The sequence below is a fragment of the Eretmochelys imbricata genome, chromosome 1 (genome assembly GCF_965152235.1).
Source record: "Eretmochelys imbricata isolate rEreImb1 chromosome 1, rEreImb1.hap1, whole genome shotgun sequence".
NCBI lineage: Eukaryota > Metazoa > Chordata > Testudines > Cheloniidae > Eretmochelys > Eretmochelys imbricata.
This window is the reverse complement of record NC_135572.1, coordinates 111,897,473-111,918,395: the sequence shown is the minus strand read 5'-3', so window position 1 is coordinate 111,918,395 and position 20,923 is coordinate 111,897,473. Positions and strand designations below refer to the sequence as shown.

The following is a 20,923-nucleotide window of genomic DNA, read 5'->3' as shown; positions in this document are numbered from 1 at the left end:
TGTTTGCCACTGCTAATGCAGAATCTCTGCACCTGAAACAAAATTTCAATGTGTCATTGAGTTACTTTTGTTTCATGATTAAATGAATCTATGGGCCGCAGACAAAACTTGTATACAGGAGCAGTCCCAACAAACAAATATAAGTGAGTGCATTTCTTGTTAGCAAAGTGAATTTCTAGTTAGCAGTTGCTAAAACATTCATAAATGTCTCCCATGATACACATCCAGTCTAGTCACAATGTCATCGCTATCCAGCCATGACATTTTTATTTGGGATTGTAGAATGGAATTTTCAAAAGGGCTCAGCATTGAAGACAATGAGAGTTTTGTCACGGACATCAATGGAAGCAGCATTAGGCCAAAGCTGAGCACGTGTGCAACTTCAGCTAAGGAATCACTGATTTTTTTAAAATTATTTTTTAAAGTAGCATACAGAACAGTACAGAACGAGAGAAGGAAACATTTATGATTCCATTGCAACAGCCTACACATATTTGCCAGGTTCTGCCTTTAAAACTTAACTTCCTTCTTCAAGCAAAGACTCCAGCGACCATTGCAATCACAGGTCTCATATGTATCGTAGTGAGTAGGTATTCAGGTTCTATGTTCTGTGAAAGACAAAAATCTCCCATTTCTTCAACACATGGAGCACTGTATATGTACTTGGTGCTTAAAACCACAACATTAGAGCTTAGTGAAAGCTCTAAACTTTATCATGGCTGCTAAAAAAAACCAACATCAAAGGCAATTTTGCAACCAACTGTGATTTTATAACATCAAGCAGAAAAGCTGGATTTTTGTGAGAGTGAATCCCATTTCTTTAATCACCCCAACCACTCCGATCTCAACTCTTTTCAGGTCTCAGTACTGGAATCTTCTCAATGCTGGATCTCAAACTTTCATGAAGTACTATCAGGATTCATTTTTGCAGCATTTTTTGATGATTTATTAAACATATTTTAACATCCAGAAAATTCCAAGCCCTATTATGGGAATATCATATTGTCAAGCCTATTTAAACAAATTGCAAAGCTGCAGTAGACAAGAAGCCTTCTGGCAGTGCCACAAGAACAAGGAAGCAATACTAAGATGACAAATAATTTGCAGCTTTGATTCTGACTTGCTTTTACCTCCCACGAGGAGAACCCCTTACACAGAAACTGGTTACAGCTCTATGCTTTTGCACGTACTGGTAAACATTCTGAAATACTGGTAATTAATGCCAGCATGACAAGATTGAAAGAGGCAAAAAATATAAGAAAGGGTTATGATTAGTACCCGATCAGTATACAAGTGAATATTCATTTTTTATTATTAGATATGACTCTCTTTTACAGCTTATGTAATACAAACTTGCATTGTTTAACAATTCTGTTTATATTTAATTTTAAAAAATTAATAACTGAACGGTATGTTAGTTAAACTCCAGTAACTTTTTTTTAAAGGTATGAAATGCATGCTGAAACAACCTAAAACACCTGCTATTGAGTTTTCTTTGAAACCTGTTTAAAAACTGTTACCAGAATTAGCAGATTTTAAATGTACGTAGCATCTACCTTTTGAAATATTAAATCACAGAACTCCTCCTATAAATGTACTTTTGTAAATAGAGTTTCATATATTTAAACAAATACTGAGGCGGTTTAAATTGAAACCAAAACTGGCATTTTAAAAAAAATCCTCCTCCTCATAAAATCAGCAAAGCTTGTTTGATCAGTGAAATGATCATGGCTCAGCTCTATTAGCTTTGGGTTACCAATGCAAAAGCTATTTTCCATTTGAACCTAGGTAGGGGTGAAGCTACTTTGCAGACCACATTACAAGCATACTGTACGCCATACCACTGGGTGTTGATGGGTTAAATCAGAACAGAAGTAAGAACAGTTCGAATGTATCTCTAAAAAAAATTATATTGTAACACTTTGGTAAAAGAAAAAATGTTTACTGCATTTTATATATGAGATAGGTTCAACCTGGAAGGACCTGCCATAAAGGCCTTAACTGAAAAAAGAACTCACCGCTATTCGCAGTATGGAGGCTTTCACAGAGGTCCATTTGTCTTGCCTTCGATCTATGACAAGGATAAATCCAATTCCAGCATCTTGTAAACTAAGTTTGGGGGAGCAAAAAAACCTGTAGTTAAACATACAGATGAAACGGTCTGATATTCTCTAGTAATATTTCACAGTTAAAAAATAGTAGGTTAACCTTTCTTGTGCTGAGCCTCAAGTTATTTATTTAAAATATACACATGAATATCTCTGATATGCCATTAGGAGTATGCAGCACTCCCAAAAGAATTCTGTGCAGCTTGTCAGTCAGTTAAGCCGTAAACTGCGCTTATCCACAGGAGGCAAGGTTTCACATACCCTGAACAATTATTATTTCAGTGGAATATAAACCCCTTTGATTATTCAGGATTTTTGTTGCCAGTATAATCCATCTTTCATATAGTTTTCTGTATCACTATTCCTGGATAAAAACAAAATCATTTTCTTTTTCCATCTGTTTTCTTATTCCTTTTTTGGACTGGCTTCTTATTTTACTCGTTTCTTAATCCCTTCAAAAACTCAAGCTTTTGTGATCCATGCATTACATTAGTCCTTCCATCTGAAATTCTCATAGTCGTCCATGTTAGAAATCTTCTCTTAGGGCAATTGTTATATTCACCAAGACAAAAAATCCCAAAGGCACCTAAGAGTTCAAAGTCACACACTAGAAAGGTAAGATAAGATGCACTTCTTTGAAATGGAAACATCTGTGAGAAAGATCACACTTGAATCCTTGTGTAAAGATAAGCTTTGTTTCTCTGCTCTGTTCAGCTTCATGTGCTACAGTCACGGAGTACAAATAAAGAGATCGGCTCCGTTTTTTGTAATTTCCTATCAAAACCAATTGTGTAAAGCCAGCACTTGACTGCCAGCCAATCACAACAGAAATGAAAAATGACAGGCAAGTACAAGACAGACTGACTTGAATTGCTAATTTTTTGGTATATTTGGCAACTTGTATATGCTAGAATATACACTGTAGCTGAACACAGCAATCATTAAATTTAAAAAAATCAAACAAATTGATGCAGAACTATATAGTTTGTAGGGAGCTCTGTATGCTGTTCTTGTAAATATTACATATGATCGTGGTTTGTTTATTGTCATTGTAATGATGGTGCTTTTTTATTCCAGGTTTGTAAAATGGTATGGAAATATTTCTTGCTTATTTAGCACTGATGGTTTATCATAAATGAGTTACATATTGTTAGCTACATTCAGTAGAGATAACTATTGTGTGTTATGGTGGATGAAAATTCCAGGCAGGTGTGGTCTCCTGAATTAATATTTACTATTATAGGTCTTAGTACCCGCCTCCTTTTTTCCCCCTCACTGCAAACTGGCCAAAAGCATTGGCTAAATATTTACTGGAACAAAAAAGTGAAACTAGGCTTCCAAAAGTAATGAGAAAGGAAAGAAACAATACTAACAATAAAAAAAAAAATCTACACAACATATGTATCAACAGAACATTTATTTTCTTTTACCACAGAAAGGCTTCAGCTTCCCCTGAGCTTCTCAGAACCAAGACATGCAGCCTTTAACTCATACCTCTGGTTTAGGATAACTGTACAGACGCCCCCTGACTTAGGCAATCGTTCCATTTTAGAAAGTCCTGCGTAACTCAAATTTTGTGCAAGTTGGAAACGTATACCCCCATACGTTACGCAAAGATTTCCAAAACTCAAAAATCCTATTTCTGGCTTATGGAACTTTTTCCGTAAGTGCGAATTTGCATAAGAGTCGGGTCTCGCGTAACCCGGGGAGCGTCTGTATCATTGATACATACAGCTTTTGAGCATTTAACTCATAAGCTTGACCAATCCACTCCATCTGGGGTGGATTCTAGCCCTGTAAATTTACCAGTACATGAACCTATGCAAAATATGCAAATATTCAAATAGTGAGCTATAGCTTATTTTGGTATTCATGATGCTTTACATCTTTATATTTTTGATCAGTTTTCTTACTTTTTTAACCTATATGCTCCACCTAGGGAATGCTGATATCCGATTAGGTCAGATTCGAATTGTTAAATCATTTAATTATTAAATGGATAAGGAAACGTTAATGCCTGAGGCCATGTGGTTCACTAGACCCCACACATGCCTAACTCGCACACTGATCCCTGATTGTGTTCTAATGACAGGATGCACTCCACTGCTGCAGATCAAGGGAGTCATCTCCACAACGTGTGCCAATAGCTCAGAGTTAAGGAACCTCAGGGTTGCTCCTGCATCCATTCTAAGGCCCTGATCCTGCAAGCTGTTCTGCACAGGCAAATCCATGTGCCTGCATGGAGCCACAGGGACCATTCACACATAGCTTTCAGATTGGCCATCTCAACAGTATGGCTCCAAACCACTATCAGTTTACAATTTTGTATTGTAACAGTTGGAGTTTGTTTCTTTTTCTGTTTTGGAGGAAACCCACTTTCCCTGCTTTTCAAAGCAATAACATTTCTATTGAAATCAAACTTCTTGTCTTAAAATTCTACCCACAATACACCATGCCGGGCATCTATTTTTGCTGAACATTCAGCTGTAGACTTTCAGATACAAAACACTGTAGCGGGGTTTAATACTTGAACTATAAGAGAATTTTCATTAACTGTCTATTACTATAGTAGCTAGGGCTGTGTAAAATTTACCATTTTTTCTTGGAAAGCATATGTGGGCACTAAAACAAAAACAAACAATAATTGGAAATACTACTAATAATCATAACCATGTTCCTCCTAATGGCTCTGAAGATTTTCAAGATATCAGACCTTACACGTCACTGGTCCAAGACTCAATACTACCAGTGTGATTTTGAAGAGGAAATTCCACATAGTCTGGAAAAATACATACATTTCTTAAGCAATTTTATTTTAAAAATGGCAGCTGTTTGAAATGGCTCAGAGGTTTGGAAGTTAGACTAAGTCCAGGGAAAGATGGATCAATAGGCAGAGGGCAGGTAAGATGGTCAAAAGTATATGATAACACAAGTTTTCATCTAGCTCTATGCATTACCACATGACTACAGGACCCGTTCCTATCCAGCCTAGCATCTCTCATTCACTATCAGGAAGTCAGTTTCTGCCTCCTACCAGCCAATCATGCCAGCCTCCATCACCTACTTGTTAAGTTTTCAAAACAAGCAGCAGCCTGTGTGCTTCCTCTCATGCTTGGGAGGAGCTCCCCGTAAACAACTCCAAAGCCACCTGATTATCCTCCTTCAAAATCTGCCTTCAAACTCTCCTTCACTGTGGTCTTAGCACACTAGTGGTCCAACCGCTGTCAAGTTTCACTGGTGTGCTAAGACCACAACCCCTCATACTGACCAATACTGTTTCGTTGTAGTACTCCATCTGTTGTCATTTGTCTTGTACTTCGATTATAAACACTTTGGGCCAGGGACAGTTTTTTTTGTTCTGTGTTTGTGCAGTGGAGTCCTGATCCAGGACTAAGGCTGCTAGGCATGACAGCAGTACAAATAAAATAAATAAATAAATACTACCACCACATGGATTTTATTATAGGTGAAACTGGTAGTGAACCTTATGGTTAAGGTTGTATAACACCTTCCACTCAGAATTCCCTGTTTCAGTTGATTGTAATTTTGCCACACAAAGCATTCGGGCTGAAATTTTCCATGCTTGCTCCCTTCCTCATGTTGAAATTTATTTGAATGTTTCAGAAAAAAGAAAAGGGGGGGGGGGTATATAGGAAAATAAGTAGTTTTTGACCATGTTGAAATGCCTTTTTATTGATTCTTTGAAGAGCTTGGGTGCCTCCAGAGACTTGTAATTTGGAATGGGGATGTTCCTGGAGTGAGGTGTCCCCTTTGCTGTCCCCAGGAAAAATCATTCAGATTTGACAAAGTTTTAAACCTCTGAAAATTGCCATTTCCACAGGTTCAGTAGAGTTTATCAGAAACTTGCTTCTAAAATTTCTGAACATTCCATTTGCATTAAGCATGGTGCCAAGTCCCACACAGAGCTCCCCACGTGCCATCTTCACTTAACATGCTCCCAGGCTCTGCATAGCTTCCTGCAACACAGACACAGAACTAGAGCATCTGACATGATGCCAGCATAGCCCCATCTTGAGGGGAAGGGGAGGTAGGCTGGGAGCCAGGAGGAGTTCTAGTTCCAGCTCTTTCACAGACATGTGTTAATACTTCTGTGCATTTCACAGCTCTTATGACTGAGCAAGACCTCATAACCCTATCTCAGGAAGGAGGCAAATATCTTTCCCCCATTTCTCAGATAGGGTAGTGGAAAAGTTTCACACAGCCACATCTTGCAGAGCTGAAAATAGAAAGCAGGTCTGTTAACATAGAACACCCAAGTATACTTAGCCAATTCGCCTTTCAGAATGAATGGACAAATCTATGTGCTTGGCTCTGTTGTCTACACCTTTGCACTGTCAAAATCGGAATACAGGATGCTCTATTTCCAACATTCCTTGGCTGTCCAGAAAATATTTACGTAAGTTCCTGGCAAAATATGCACTGGACTAGTAGTTGCTGCAAGGGGAACTTTAATTCAGGGGTTTCTTAATTTTGAGCACTTAGCTTTGCAACTTTAACATTCTCTTAACATAGTTTTTTGCTGCAACTTATCTATAAAGTACTTATTAACAACAAATCTAAAGTACTCTGCCACTATCCTTTTCAGAGTAGTAGCCGTGTTAGTCTGTATCCGCAAAAAGAAAAGGAGTACTTGTGGCACCTTAGAGACTAACCAATTTATTTTACTAACACAAGTACTCCTTTTCTTTTTGCTGCTATCCTTGCCTCTCTATATGGTTTTGTATGCTACTCCAGTGATTTAATTCTTGGGACAGGGACCACTGTTTTGTTCTGGGTTTGCACAGCACCTAGTAAAAAGGAGTCCTGGTCTGTGACCCAGGGGTCCTACGCACTACAGTAATACATATAATTAATAAAAAATAATAATGAAGTAAATGGCAAACCTCAGGAAAAATACTTGAGCTAATACACACAATGCCTATCTGGATAACAAAGTTAGTGCTGTGTGGTTAGCTAGAGTGCAAAAAAAAAAGTGAAAGTTAAGGGAGAATTGCTGTCAAAGTTCAAGTCTCATTACCAAGTAATACTGGGAACATACTGTTAAGGCCCTATTGTGTGCAGATCTGCTCTTAAGATTTTAATTGTTCCCTCAAATACCCATCTGGAGAGAGAGAGAGACTCAGCAAATTGTGGAGAGGGGGCTAGCAATCTCTGCAGCACTGTCTTTTCCTACACACCTTTTCCTGTTCACCTCCCTATACATATGCATTATGCTACAGTCTAATTACATGATCATATGCTATTTTTTCCACAACATCCCTGCCTCATGCAGTGCACATGGTGGATGGTGATCAATTAAGGAGCAGCTATTCAATATGTTGTTTCCTTCCCATTGCTCAATGTGTGGACCAGGATTTATTTGCTGCATTCTATTCAATCCCTGCTCTGAATACAGAATTATTAATTTCTTCATGAGCTTGCCTGTATTTGCTAACCTCAGAGGAATGGTGAGACACTGGAATGTTGGGTTCCATTCCAGGCTCAGGCGAGGAGAGTGTTCCAGTGGGCACAGGCTTGATCCCTTCTATCCTGTCCCCACCATCTTGTCCTCGTACCAGTCCTGTCTCTTCCCCCATCATCCCAGTCCCATTCTCTTCACCTATGCAGTCCCATCTTCTTCCCCAGCCAGTCCCCACCCCTTTTGGCTCCCAGTCTCGTTGGCCAGCTAACCCCAGGCTCCCCTCATCCCAATTCCTCTCTTCCCCCCACCTGTCAGTCTCCAGTCCCAGTCTCCCCACACAACTCTGTGTCCCAGTCTTCTACTCCTGTCCCCCCATTTGGATCTTGTCCCTTATGCATTTGAATCGGGCCGCTTCCTCCTCACTGGCTGGAGGAGGAAGCTGGAGAGGCACTGATAGCACAGGAGAGACAAGTCTTGCTCTTATTTCTGGTGCCTGGCCCCAGCCCGTAGCAGACCAGACCTACAAATTAATCAGCCCTAGCCTGGAGAATGCTCAGTGCAGAGAATATTCAGAGTTATTGGCTGAGAAGCTGTAGCAAATCTACGCTGAGCAGATATGAACTGCAATTTTTTAAAAGCTAATAACGTGGCCAGATTTGAATGGACTTTCACAGGGATGGCAAAGGCCACCCATCTGCCAGATTCCAAGTCACTGCTCCGAACCTTGGGGGTGCTAGAGTTTTCAAATAAAAGGTTGATCGAACAACTGATTTTCCCCTCATCTAGGTCTCAAACTGCAGATCCATTTGGGTTGAAATTTTCCAAACAGACTGGACAGCAAGTATGGGAAATTTCAGCCAAAATAACTAACATGTGTGAAAATTATAAGCTACTGGAAACTGGTATTAGAATAGGAAGTTATGGGCAACCTTAATAGCAGCAGAGCGGGTCAGACCCTGTTTTCAGTGAATACACATATACCCTGATATTTGTTTATACATGTTTCTTTTATGTACTTTATTTGTACTCTGAAAGGCAATTTATAAATGTGTAAAACTCAACAAAAACCACCAAGCAGACAATGTGCTGCCTCCATCTCCCACCCTTCCCAAAATAAAGAATACCACACCACGGGTGAGCGTCATTCTCTATCCTCTGCACAACTGTAAGCAGACAAAACAGAACAGGACCAAGAAAAAAAAAAAGAGTAGCTAAAAAGGCACTGAATCAGCTACATTAGTAGTGCTCCCAGACTACAGGCAGGAAAGGGCGGAAGGAAGAGTGAAGAGAGGGAGAAGAAAGTAAATGGGACAAAAAAAAAAAATATACCGTAGGCTGGGTCTCACCTTTCCAAGGCCAGTATCCCATAATGCAGTGCCAGATGGCTGAGGGGTACTGAAACAACCCCTTACTCCCTTCCCTGCAAGCACATATCTCAGACAGTGTAGAGCAATGGATGAAGTTTTCATTCAGTGAACCTTCTGCTTTATGCTATGGGGACATCTCCCGCCTTTGTCTTCTGTTGTAAGATTTATGATCTCATGTACCAGGGGAAAGGGTGGGAGAGCTTATAGCACATGCTCTTTCAGAAAGCAACTTTCCCAGATGGCGTGTGGAAGCAATTCTGTATTCATCATTTGAAAAATCCTTACATTTCTCCAAGGTATGGGTGGTAATAACTGGTACATATATAAGATGTCAAAAGTTTCCGCTGCTTTTATACTGTTGTATGAATACTGCTTATATATATATTACTCTCCACACTGACAACAACACAGAGGTTGCCTTGCTACAGTAACTTACTAAAGCAGAGATCAGACATTTCAAACAGAGGACAGGATTACATCATTTTTGACCTAAATAACTAACTAAATGATGTGGATTTAATAAAGTGTATTTCAGTATTAACAAGTTGCTTATTTTTTTTTAATTAAAAACAAATGGAAGTTAATTGACAATCCATGTCAGTTGTTCCCTGCCCTTACAGTCTCTGCCTAGTTATACTAATGGGCTAGGTATTTAAAACTTTCAACAGATGAACAAATATTTTGGCAGTAAGACTTAAATGAGCGAGGACCATCCTTTTGTTCTGCTTCACCAGCACCTAGCACAATGGGGTCCTAGTCATTGAATAGGTGCCTAGGAGCAACAGTTATACAAATAATAAATAATAGCGGTATTCAGTGAGAAACCAGCACCGTGACCAGAGCACCAGGGTGACATGTTTACAGCAATCTGTGTTCCTAAGCAGGTGAGTATTTGTATTCTGAGCCAGCTGGAGCTCTCTCAGGACCCCTGGTTTCATTCCCAGACAGAATGCCCTGCAGAGGTCAAGCCTGGAGGTAACGGATAAACAGATTGCCAAGGCAGATCTTCATGTGTCAAGAGACACGAGAGTGTCTCCTGGCACCTTTGATGGTAAAAGGCATTTCCAGCAGATGTGGCCACCTGAAGTCAGAGATGATTCTTCATTTCCTTATTAGAAGACTGGGAATGGTAACCAACATCATCACTCTCAGTTACCTTGTTTAGGAATGGGCGTTTAGAAACCAGATAACAACTGGCAAGATTTGTTTCCAGGGGGAATGAAGAGTCCTGATCTTTAAAAGTTCAATGGGCAGGGCCTGAGCTACCTCAAAGATCTGCTAAAATGTCTGCATTCCTCAGACAATGGAAGCATTGGCTACAAGTGTGAGACTCCTGGGAGCAGTGGAAAAACCTCCTCTCACCAGTCAGCTTGCGACTCTAGAACTCTCCTTTTACTGCTGACGAGAACGGCTACTTCCAGCACAAAACGTAAACCCCATATTTTTGTCACAGCTGCTCCACAACACTAAAATAAATCCTTTAATATGTCCTAGTAATAACTAGAAGAGAAGCAAGAATCTACTCATCCACTCTATGTAAGCTTTGTAAAGCACTCGAAAACATGGAGATGACTATGGTGTAAATTAGGTAAAATAGAACTCTCCTCTACAGCAACTTCAGATGCAAAACATTAGGGTATTATGTAACTTACTTGAAATATTAGGGTGCTATGTAGCATACTAAAAATATTAGAAGAAATTCATAGCTTAAGGTAATACACTATACAACCCAAATTGCAAGATCAAGACCACTAGCTAGACACTGAACAACTGTATCTGAAGAGGTCTCACTATTAATTTGTTCTCCATCAAAGATTACCACCACTTCAGAATTGGCTTTTTAAAAATCTGTTTTTAGGTTCTTATACTGCATCCACCACTGTGGTATTTGAGTGCCTAAAAAATTTCCTGACTTGAACTCCATAAGATGTCTCATATCTAGCTCTTTACCTCCCCATTCTGTTGGGAGTTTATGTTTTGAACCAATGAAGGAGGATTGCTAACCATCTAAAACAGGCAAAGGTCAAGGGCAGTTAACTTGGGAAATTATTGCTTCAAAAGAGTGAAATTGTCTTGCACCTTCTGTAAATGATGGAATAATTCTCCATTCTCCATAAAGCTCTACTTTGAATGCTTCAGGACTTAGACTTTTAAAGTAGTTCTATAACTCATAATACTAGTTCTGGCTTCACTGTGGAAACCATCTAGTTAGGTTCAATTTAGAAATAATAAGCACTAAGAAGTAATGTTATTCGGTGAAGATGTATGTTGTTTGGTCTTTCACCTGGGTAAGGCATAAACTTTCTAGAGTCAACAGTTACTAAGATGATATGTTATGCATGTTTTAAAACATGAAGTCTAAATTGAGCACTGAACTTTGTAATGCTGTACACATATTTTAGACACTTAAATTAATACAGTTTTTACAAGGTAAACGTTTTTAAGCAGTTTTCTTAAGGAATAGGCTGTGAGACAAAATATTAGAATAGTTTTGATAACTACATTAACATTTCTTTATGTCAGAAGTATACAAAAGAAATCCCACCTCAATTTTTAATAATACCTAAATGATGAAATTATTTAAAAGCAAAACACGGTATTCTTTTTTCTTTATCCTCGCACACACTCAGGTGCATAGGACATCCAATAGTTACTTCCGTATATTTCAGTCTTGTGCTGGTTTTCTCAGGCTTCCAAGTACCATACTGATGGATTTGGCTTCTTTGCCTATTGTTCTGCATAATATCTCTCTGGAAACTGTAGCTTCTCTTTCTAGGTAGTGTTCACCTTTTCACTTGCCATGGAAGTCAAATTGGTGAGATCCTTAAACCATGTCCTAAATATGTCTGTTGTCTTACCATATTTGATGCTTTAGATTAGTTTGGTCTACTCAGAATGTCTGATGTTAGAAGAAACTTTGTTCTAATGTTCTAAAAGTTCTAATGGACTGTGAAGTTCTTCCACAGGCATTTACTTTGAAATGAATTTGTTAATAGATTTCCATGACTCTGCTCTATAAAGGAGGGCAGACAATGCTGATGTTAAAAATCCGTAATTTTGTGTCATACAGAGGTGCCAATCATACTACTTTTCCAAATCTTTGATAGCCATATATCTTGTCTTTCTGTTGTTGATGAACACACCAACTTGTTCTGCTGTATCAGCCAGAAGGTGGGTCTTTTCTCCCATTAAGTGATGTGCTGAACTAAGCAGGACAATGCCATCAGCAAAAAGGAGGTCATCCAATTCTGCTTTATCATCTGTCCATACAATTTCTTGGTTGATTTCTATGGTTACTTTCCTCAAGAATAGTCAATGACCAGTGCAAACAATAATGGGGACATAATGCACCCTTGCCATACAGCAGATGTCACTGAAAACCATTGGTTGATATGGCCACCATCTCTGACTGCACATTTGGCATTATCATATAGATGCTTGATTATTCTAATTATTGTTGCTGGTATTCCATAGTATGCCTTAATTTTCCAAAGACTGTCTCTGTGTACACTGTCACAAGCCTTATGGAAATCTATAAAATTTATCACAAGAGGTGCTTACCACTCCTCACTTTGTTCTATAATATATCTGAGAACAATAATATGGTCTGAACATGAGCTCACTGGTCTAAAACCTAATTGTTCTTCTCTAAGAAGGACTAACAGTAATGTGATTCATTTCCAGTGACTGCAGGTGGTAAGGTCACCCTTCTTTGGCAATTTTACTATAAGGCCTCTCTTCCACTAGGTTAGGTTCTTTTCTTCATTCCACATTCTACCCAAAGAGACAGGGGGGCTGTTTCATCACTTGCTTTGAGCATCTCTGCAGTAATGTTATCCTCTTTAGCTGCTTTCCCATTTTTGAGCTTACTGATGGCTTTTCTAACTTCTTCCATTGTAATACCTCCCAATACGTATCAAGGTCTAGAGTGGTAGGTCTTCATCACATATTTCTAATAGTTTGCTTGGGCTTAGTCTATTTAAAATAGCCAGAAAATGTTCTGCCCATCTTTTCCTTTGCTATTCTTCTGTACTAAGTGTCTTTCCATTTGCGTCCTTAACAGGGCCTCTAGTACAGCTAAAGTTTCCCGTGAGCTGTTTGATTGTCTTGTACAAGGTTATAAGATCACTTCTTTGGCTAGCATCTTCAGCCTCTGGACATTTTCCATCAATATAGACTCTTATATTTTCTAGCACTCCTTTTTTTTTGGGGGGGGGAGATTATATATTAAGGGTGGTACACTATCTTAACCCTCAGAACAAAAGCAGAAAGTTATCCATCCTTTTGGACAGGTAATTTTGCTGCTGGCCTCCAAAACTCTGTAATGTTGACATACTACTGAACCCATTTTAAACATTTATCTCTTTTTAATTCCTCCCCCCACCCCAGTATTACTGTTTTTATGGCACACAAGAATTTTAGGTTGGTATACATCTCAGAATATTTGTAGCAAAGAAATAATATAGGTAGAAAGCAAATTAATGAAACCATTTCCCCAATGATAGCTATAAATACAACTGTATAATATCATCATGACACTTAACTGGTTAGACAGAAAATAACTTAGGGCCAAATTCTTTCCATGGATGCATGTATGAGACTCTCAGCGAGGTCACACATCTGAGGGCAAAACTGTTTCTAATAATAAATAATAATAAGAAGAAGAAGAAGTCACTGCAGCATAAAATTAAAAGATCCAGATAAATTCTTTAAATATCTGGCAGGTCCAAAGAGCTATCTGTATAGCTGTCTCCTTAAGCAAACTATATCCTCACATTTCAAATCTGATTCGTGTTGGTGACCCATCACCTCAAACTCTACACTCCAAAAAATGTATAGCAGCATCCTGATCTTTGAACAGAAATTTAATCTTTTGGTGAATCATCCCAAATTTAACTGTATATAATCCATCATAATTTCATACTGAATATGGCAAATGTATGGAGAACGTGAGAAGCCCAAAAACAGAAATATTTCTTTAAAAGTTTTGTGTTAATTCTTTCAGCTTGCAAGATGTTTAAGTCCCTCCACCCTGCCCCTCACTGCAAAGCAAAAACCTGAATGAAGAACAATAGGGTATTTTTAAAAGATTATGATCCCGAATTTGAGAAAAACTCTTTCACAGGGAAGATTGAAGGATGCCACTACAGAGAAACATGGAAAATCCTTTTGATAGCAATGTCTAGTTTCAGATCTAATTTCACATTATGTGATTTAAATAACCTTGAACATTAACTTTTGGAGGCCTGCTCTCACTACCAGCCGGCAAATGAAGGATTCCTAAATTACAATTTCACGAGACTTTCAGTATTCTCAGATCTCTATTCTGGGTGTTTGTTATCTTGAAACAAGGTACAAGGACAGCCAACTCCATTTTAATTTTAGGTTCTGGCACATGTTGCACATACAAGTCAAATTTTGCCTGAAAAATGACTGATAAATAATAATCTGTTTTAGGTGAAAATAAAATAGATTTTTATTTAATAACTGTACCTTGCATCCATTCAGCAATATGTTCATGTAGACAGAAGAGTCAATCTATCACAAGAGGTGCTTACCACTCCTCACTTTGTTCTATAATATGTCTGCGAACAATAGTATGGTCTGCACATGAGCTCATTGGTCTAAAACCTACTTGTTCTTCTCTAAGTAGAAGGACTGTTTGTTTCTTGATACATTCAAGGATGATGTTGCACAAAATTATGGGAATTGGCATATCCAGGTCTTGCTCAGTTGTACCTGCTCTGGTTGGAGGCTAGAAAGCCATCAAAAGAAGAGAATGTGATGTGGAGGGGCAAGTGCAATATAGGATTCATGTCTTGCTAAAGTCTAATCTTTATCTGCCACTGGCTTGCTGTTTCTAGGAACAGGGAGGTCATCTCACCTTTCTGCCAGCTTCCCCATCTATAAAATGGGAATACTTTGACACTAAGCACCCCTGTATTCACACCTCACACACTATTTTAATAACCTTTGTACAAACTATGCCTTATGAATAGGGCCCTACCAAATTCATGGTCGTGAAAAACGCATCGCAAACTATGAGATCTGATCTTTTGTGTACTTTTACCCTATAGTAAAATCCAGTGCAGTTATACGTACCATTACAGGTACAATTACTATCTTGTTTCAATATAAAAAAAAAGAAAAGTCATAAACTTGTCAGGATTTATTGACTGATACTTTAAGGCAGCAAACACCACTTAGGATTCAACTCACTGATTGGTAGATATGGGCATCTGGGGCGGTTTTGCAGCATAGTGGTCTCAATTGGTAGCCTACCATGAGACAAGTGAAATTATTGTAAAATGAGTGTCCAAAGTAAATAAAAAAACCCTACTATCATTACTACAGCAAATCACGTGAAAGAATTTGGAAGCCAAATTTTCTGTATGTCAATGGTGACAAATTGTTTTGTAGGATCACACAGGGCAGCCAACAGCTCAGCGCCACTTAGACTTGGAAAGTCATCGAAGCAGGAAGGGCTGCAGATAGCGCATTTGTGACATTGGCAGACCAGCCAACCAGAATGTGACCCACAACAACTTAACAAGAGGCTTTGCACCTGTAATCAAGACAATCCACTTATGTATGGGTATCAAAGAAACATTAATTAGGCTAGGAATCCCCAACTCATTCACTTTGTATTGATGAGAATCAAAGGGTAGGTCTACACTACCGGCTGGATTGGCGGGTAGCGATCGATATATCGGGGTCGATTTATCACATCTAGTCTAGATGCGATAAATTGACCCCCAAGCATGCTCCCATCAACTCTGGAACTCCAGCTCCACGAGAAGCGCAAGCAGAGTCAACGGGGGAGCGGTGGGAGTCAACTCATCACCATGAAGACACCGCGGTAAGTCGATCTAGGTACATCGACTTCAGCTACGCTATTCTCGTAGCTGTAGTTGCGTACCTTACATTGACTCCCCCCACGTAGTGTAGACCAGGGCAAAGAATAGTTGCTACATGTATTGGTCTGTGTTTACCTGTATCTTGTTAGAATTTTACCAATCTAACCCAATTAGCTTTTAGATGCTAATTCCCTTTTGTGTCTTAATTGCCTTATATTATATATATATCTATGTCCAGTTAACCTTAAAATCAAAGATGTGAGATACTGCAGGAAACTAATAATAACTACATGGCCTTCAGCTTAACTATCTCTGTTATCATGGAGGACCGGTTAATTACCTTATGTAAATAAATATAACTAGTTTACCTGTATATGCATAGGAAATAGAAGATTAACTTCAAAGAAATGGTCCATAAACTATCTACATGGCCTATTCTTCCTCTGGGGAAAGCCCTGCTGTGAGTTATTTCTGTGAGGAGGCTTGTCAGCTTGCTAGAAGAGCTATAAAAGACAAACCTCAGGCCTGATCCTTTCATATCAGGCCTGCTTAAACTTTAACAGGAAAGGTCTAAACTATACGACCGAGGGTTCCAGGTAGATACCTGGATTACCCTGGAATTCTCATGGGAAAACTAACAGACTCTACACATGAACTATCTATTGGACTATAACCCTTTGAATTGATTCCAGAAAAACTTTTACAAATCAGCAGCCTCACTATCTTTTCTAGTAAACTGACCTAAGAACTTTACATACGCTTGTATGTCCGTTGATCTCTTAACTATTTATAACTCTCTTCTTTCTTTTTCCTTTTATTAATAAATCTTAGATTTACAGTAGAACCTCAGAGTTATGAAACGACCAGTCAACCACACACCTCATCTGGAACTGGAATTACGCAATTAAGGAGCAGCAGAGACCAAAATATAAAAAAAGCAAATACAGTACAGTACTGTGCTAAAGAAACTCCTAAAAAAATAAAGGGAAAGCAGCATTTTTCTTCTGTACAGTAAAGTTTCAAAGCTGTATTAAGTCAATGTTCAGTTGTAAACTTTTGAAAGAACCATAACATTTTGTTCAGATTTACAAACATTTTAGAGTTATGAATAACCTCCACTCCCAAGGTGTTTGTAACTCTGAGGTTCTACTGTAGTTAAGGATTGGCTGACAGTGTGATATTTGGGTAAGATCTGAGATTCATATGGACTTGGGCACAAGCGTCTGGTCCTTTGGGATTGGTGAACCTTATATATGGTGAATCAGGTTTTCAGTAAATCGCTCAATGTATTAGACTTAGTTGTCTAATACAGTGACTCTTGCCCATATGCTCAGGGTTTAGCTGATCACCGTATTTGGGGTCAAGAAGGAATTTTCCTCCAGGGCAGATTGGAAGAGGCCCTGGAGGTTTCTCGCCTTTCTCTGTAGCATGGGGCACGGGTCACTTGCTGGAGGATTCTCTGCTCCTTGAAGTCTTTAAACCACGATTTGAGGACTTCAATAGCTCAGACATAGGTGAGAGGTTTTTCGCAGGAGTGGGTGGGTGAGATTCTGTGGCCTGCCTTGTGCAGGAGGTCAGACTAGATTGCATTTCCCTATTTTGTTTCTGAGAAGGTCATGCGAGACAGTATCAAAAGCTTTACTAAAGTCAAGGTATACCATGTCTACCTATCCACAAGGTTTGACATAGTTTGTTTTTGACAAATCCATGCTGATTGTTACTTATCACCTTATTATCTTATAGATGTTTGCAAACTGATTGCTTAATTATTTGCTCCATTATACCGAAGTTAAAATGACTGGTCTGTAATTCCCTGGATTGTCCTTATTTCTCTTTTTATATATTGGCACTATATTTGCCCTTTTCCAGTCTTCCGGAATCTCTCCCGTGTTCCATGACTTCTCAAAGATAATCGCTAATGACTCAGATATCTCCTCAGTCAGCTCCTTGAGTATTCTGGGATGCATTTCATGAGGCCCTGGTGACTTGAAGACATCAAATTTGTCCAAGTAATTTTTAACTTGTTCTTTCCCTATTTTAGCCTCTTCTGATCCTACCTCATTTTCACAGGCATTCACTACATTAGACATCCAATCACCACCAACCTCCTTGGTGAAAACCGAAACAAAAGTAATTACGCACCTCTGCCATTTCCACATTTTCTATTATTTCCCCCCCTCATTGAGTAACAGGTCTACCCTGTCCTTGGTCTTCCTCTTGTTTCTAATGTATTTGTAGAATGTTTTCTTTTTACCCTTTATGTCTTGAGCTAGTTTGATCTCGTTTTGTGCCTTGGCCTTTCTAATTTTGTCCCCACATACTTGAGTTAGTTGTTTATATTCATCCTTTGTAATTTGACATAGTTTCTACTTTTTGTAGGTCTCTTTGGTAAAGCTGATAAACTGGTCAGCTACATTAAAAAAAGATCTTTAAATACCGCCCTAGCCACAATCTTCAATCCAGGCAGTACATTGCAAACATAACTGAAATCGGGGAACAAAACATTGCACTTCCCCCAAAGCTAGTAATTACTTATTGGAATTCCTGGTTTCAGGCTGTACAATATCATGCAACTCATCTGAAGAACTACTCAGAGTTCATCTCAGAAGAACTGACACTGAAGATGCAGGTTTTAAAAGAACTTTCAATCCTTCTAAACGATGCTCAGCTGAATGAGGAAGTTCAGTTTGTTGCCAAGAATGCCACAGGACTAGTGGACTTAATCACTTGGTTAAGGGAACGGATGGCCAGGATCCCCTGGGGGACTAACTTGAAGGGGAAAGGAGTCCAGGAGAGCTGGCTGTATTTCAAGGAATCCCTGTTGAGGTTACAGGGACAAACCATCCCGATGAGTCGAAAGAATAGTAAATATGGCAGGCGACCGGCTTGGCTTAACGGTGAAATCCTAGCGGATCTTAAACATAAAAAAGAAGCTTACAAGAAGTGGAAGGTTGGACATATGACCAGGGAAGAGTATAAAAATATTGCTCGGGCATGTAGGAATGAAATCAGGAGGGCCAAATCGCACCTGGAGCTGCAGCTAGCGAGAGATGTCAAGAGTAACAAGAAGGGTTTCTTCAGGTATGTTGGCAACAAGAAGAAAGCCAAGGAAAGTGTGGGCCCCTTACTGAATGAGGGAGGCAACCTAGTGACAGAGGATGTGGAAAAAGCTAATGTACTCAATGCTTTTTTTGCCTCTGTTTTCACTAACAAGGTCAGCTCCCAGACTGCTACGCTGGGCATCACAAAATGGGGAAGAGATGGCCAGCCCTCTGTGGAGATAGAGGTGGTTAGGGACTATTTAGAAAAGCTGGACGTGCACAAGTCCATGGGGCCGGACGAGTTGCATCCGAGAGTGCTGAAGGAATTGGCGGCTGTGATTGCAGAGCCATTGGCCATTATCTTTGAAAACTCGTGGCGAACCGGGGAAGTCCCGGATGACTGGAAAAAGGCTAATGTAGTGCCAATCTTTAAAAAAGGGAAGAAGGAGGATCCTGGGAACTACAGGCCAGTCAGCCTCACCTCAGTCCCTGGAAAAATCATGGAGCAGGTCCTCAAAGAATCAATCTTGAAGTACTTGCATGAGAGGAAAGTGATTAGGAACAGCCAGCATGGATTCACCAAGGGAAGGTCATGCCTGACTAATCTAATCACCTTTTATGATGAGATTACTGGTTCTGTGGATGAAGGGAAAGCAGTGGATGTATTGTTTCTTGACTTTAGCAAAGCTTTTGACACGGTCTCCCACAGTATTCTTGTCAGCAAGTTAAGGAAGTATGGGCTGGATGAATGCACTATAGGGTGGGTAGAAAGTTGGCTAGATTGTCGGGCTCAACGGGTAGTGATCAATGGCTCCATGTCTAGTTGGCAGCCGGTGTCAAGTGGAGTGCCCCAGGGGTCGGTCCTGGGGCCGGTTTTGTTCAATATCTTCATAAATGATCTGGAGGATGGTGTGGATTGCACTCTCAGCAAATTTGCGGACGATACTAAACTGGGAGGAGTGGTAGATACGCTGGAGGGGAGGGATAGGATACAGAAGGACCTAGACAAATTGGAGGATTGGGCCAAAAGAAATCTGATGAGGTTCAATAAGGATAAGTGCAGGGTCCTGCACGTAGGACGGAAGAATCCAATGCACCGCTACAGACTAGGGACCGAATGGCTAGGCAGCAGTTCTGCGGAAAAGGACCTAGGGGTGACAGTGGACGAGAAGCTGGATATGAGTCAGCAGTGTGCCCTTGTTGCCAAGAAGGCCAATGGCATTTTGGGATGTATACGTAGGGGCATAGCGAGCAGATCGAGGGACGTGATCGTCCCCCTCTATTCGACATTGGTGAGGCCTCATCTGGAGTACTGTGTCCAGTTTTGGGCCCCACACTACAAGAAGGATGTGGATAAATTGGAGAGAGTCCAGCGAAGGGCAACAAAAATGATTAGGGGTCTAGAACACATGACTTATGAGGAGAGGCTGAGGGAGCTGGGATTGTTTAGCCTGCAGAAGAGAAGAATGAGGGGGGATTTGATAGCTGCTTTCAACTACCTGAAAGGGGGTTCCAAAGAGGATGGCTCTAGACTGTTCTCAATGGTAGCAGATGACAGAACGAGGAGTAATGGTCTCAAGTTGCAGTGGGGGAGGTTTAGATTGGATATTAGGAAAAACTTTTTCACTAAGAGGGTGGTGAAACACTGGAATGCGTTGCTTAGGGAGGTGGTGGAATCTCCTTCCTTGGAAATTTTTAAGGTCAGGCTTGACAAAGCCCTGGCTGGGATGATTTAACTGGGAATTGGTCCTGCTTCAAGCAGGGGGTTGGACTAGATGACCTTCAGGGGTCCCTTCCAACCCTGATATTCTATGATTCTATGATTCTATGATTCTATGGTTCAAATCTCAACATGTCACAATCCACCAAGCTTACAACAAAGAAATGGACATACTATTCTGGGCTGAAGTGCAGTTAAGCAAAAAATCACTGACATTGCTGAGTTAAATGTAGTGCTCAGCAGATGTTTTCTTTCATGGCAAAGAAGCTCAGACAATATTACTGCTATGGGGAAGAGTCAAGTGATGTAGAAAAAATGTCTCAAAAGTTTCAACAACCTGCAGCAGGGATCCTAAAAGCTGTGCATATTTTTGACCCTGCACAAATGCACCTGTTGATGGTGGATTTA

General features: G+C 39.8%; 1 protein-coding gene across 3 annotated transcripts in view; it reads right to left on the bottom strand.

Annotated features, from left to right (window-relative positions):
• Positions 1-20,923, bottom strand: part of MCF2L (MCF.2 cell line derived transforming sequence like) — a 115,726-nt gene that overhangs the window by 54,014 nt on the left and 40,789 nt on the right. For all 3 annotated transcript variants that reach the window (XM_077807074.1, XM_077807076.1, XM_077807075.1), the window contains exon 3: positions 2,019-2,109. In XM_077807074.1, coding sequence (XP_077663200.1) covers positions 2,019-2,109 — 91 coding nt within the window. The remainder of the gene's footprint in view (positions 1-2,018; positions 2,110-20,923) is intronic.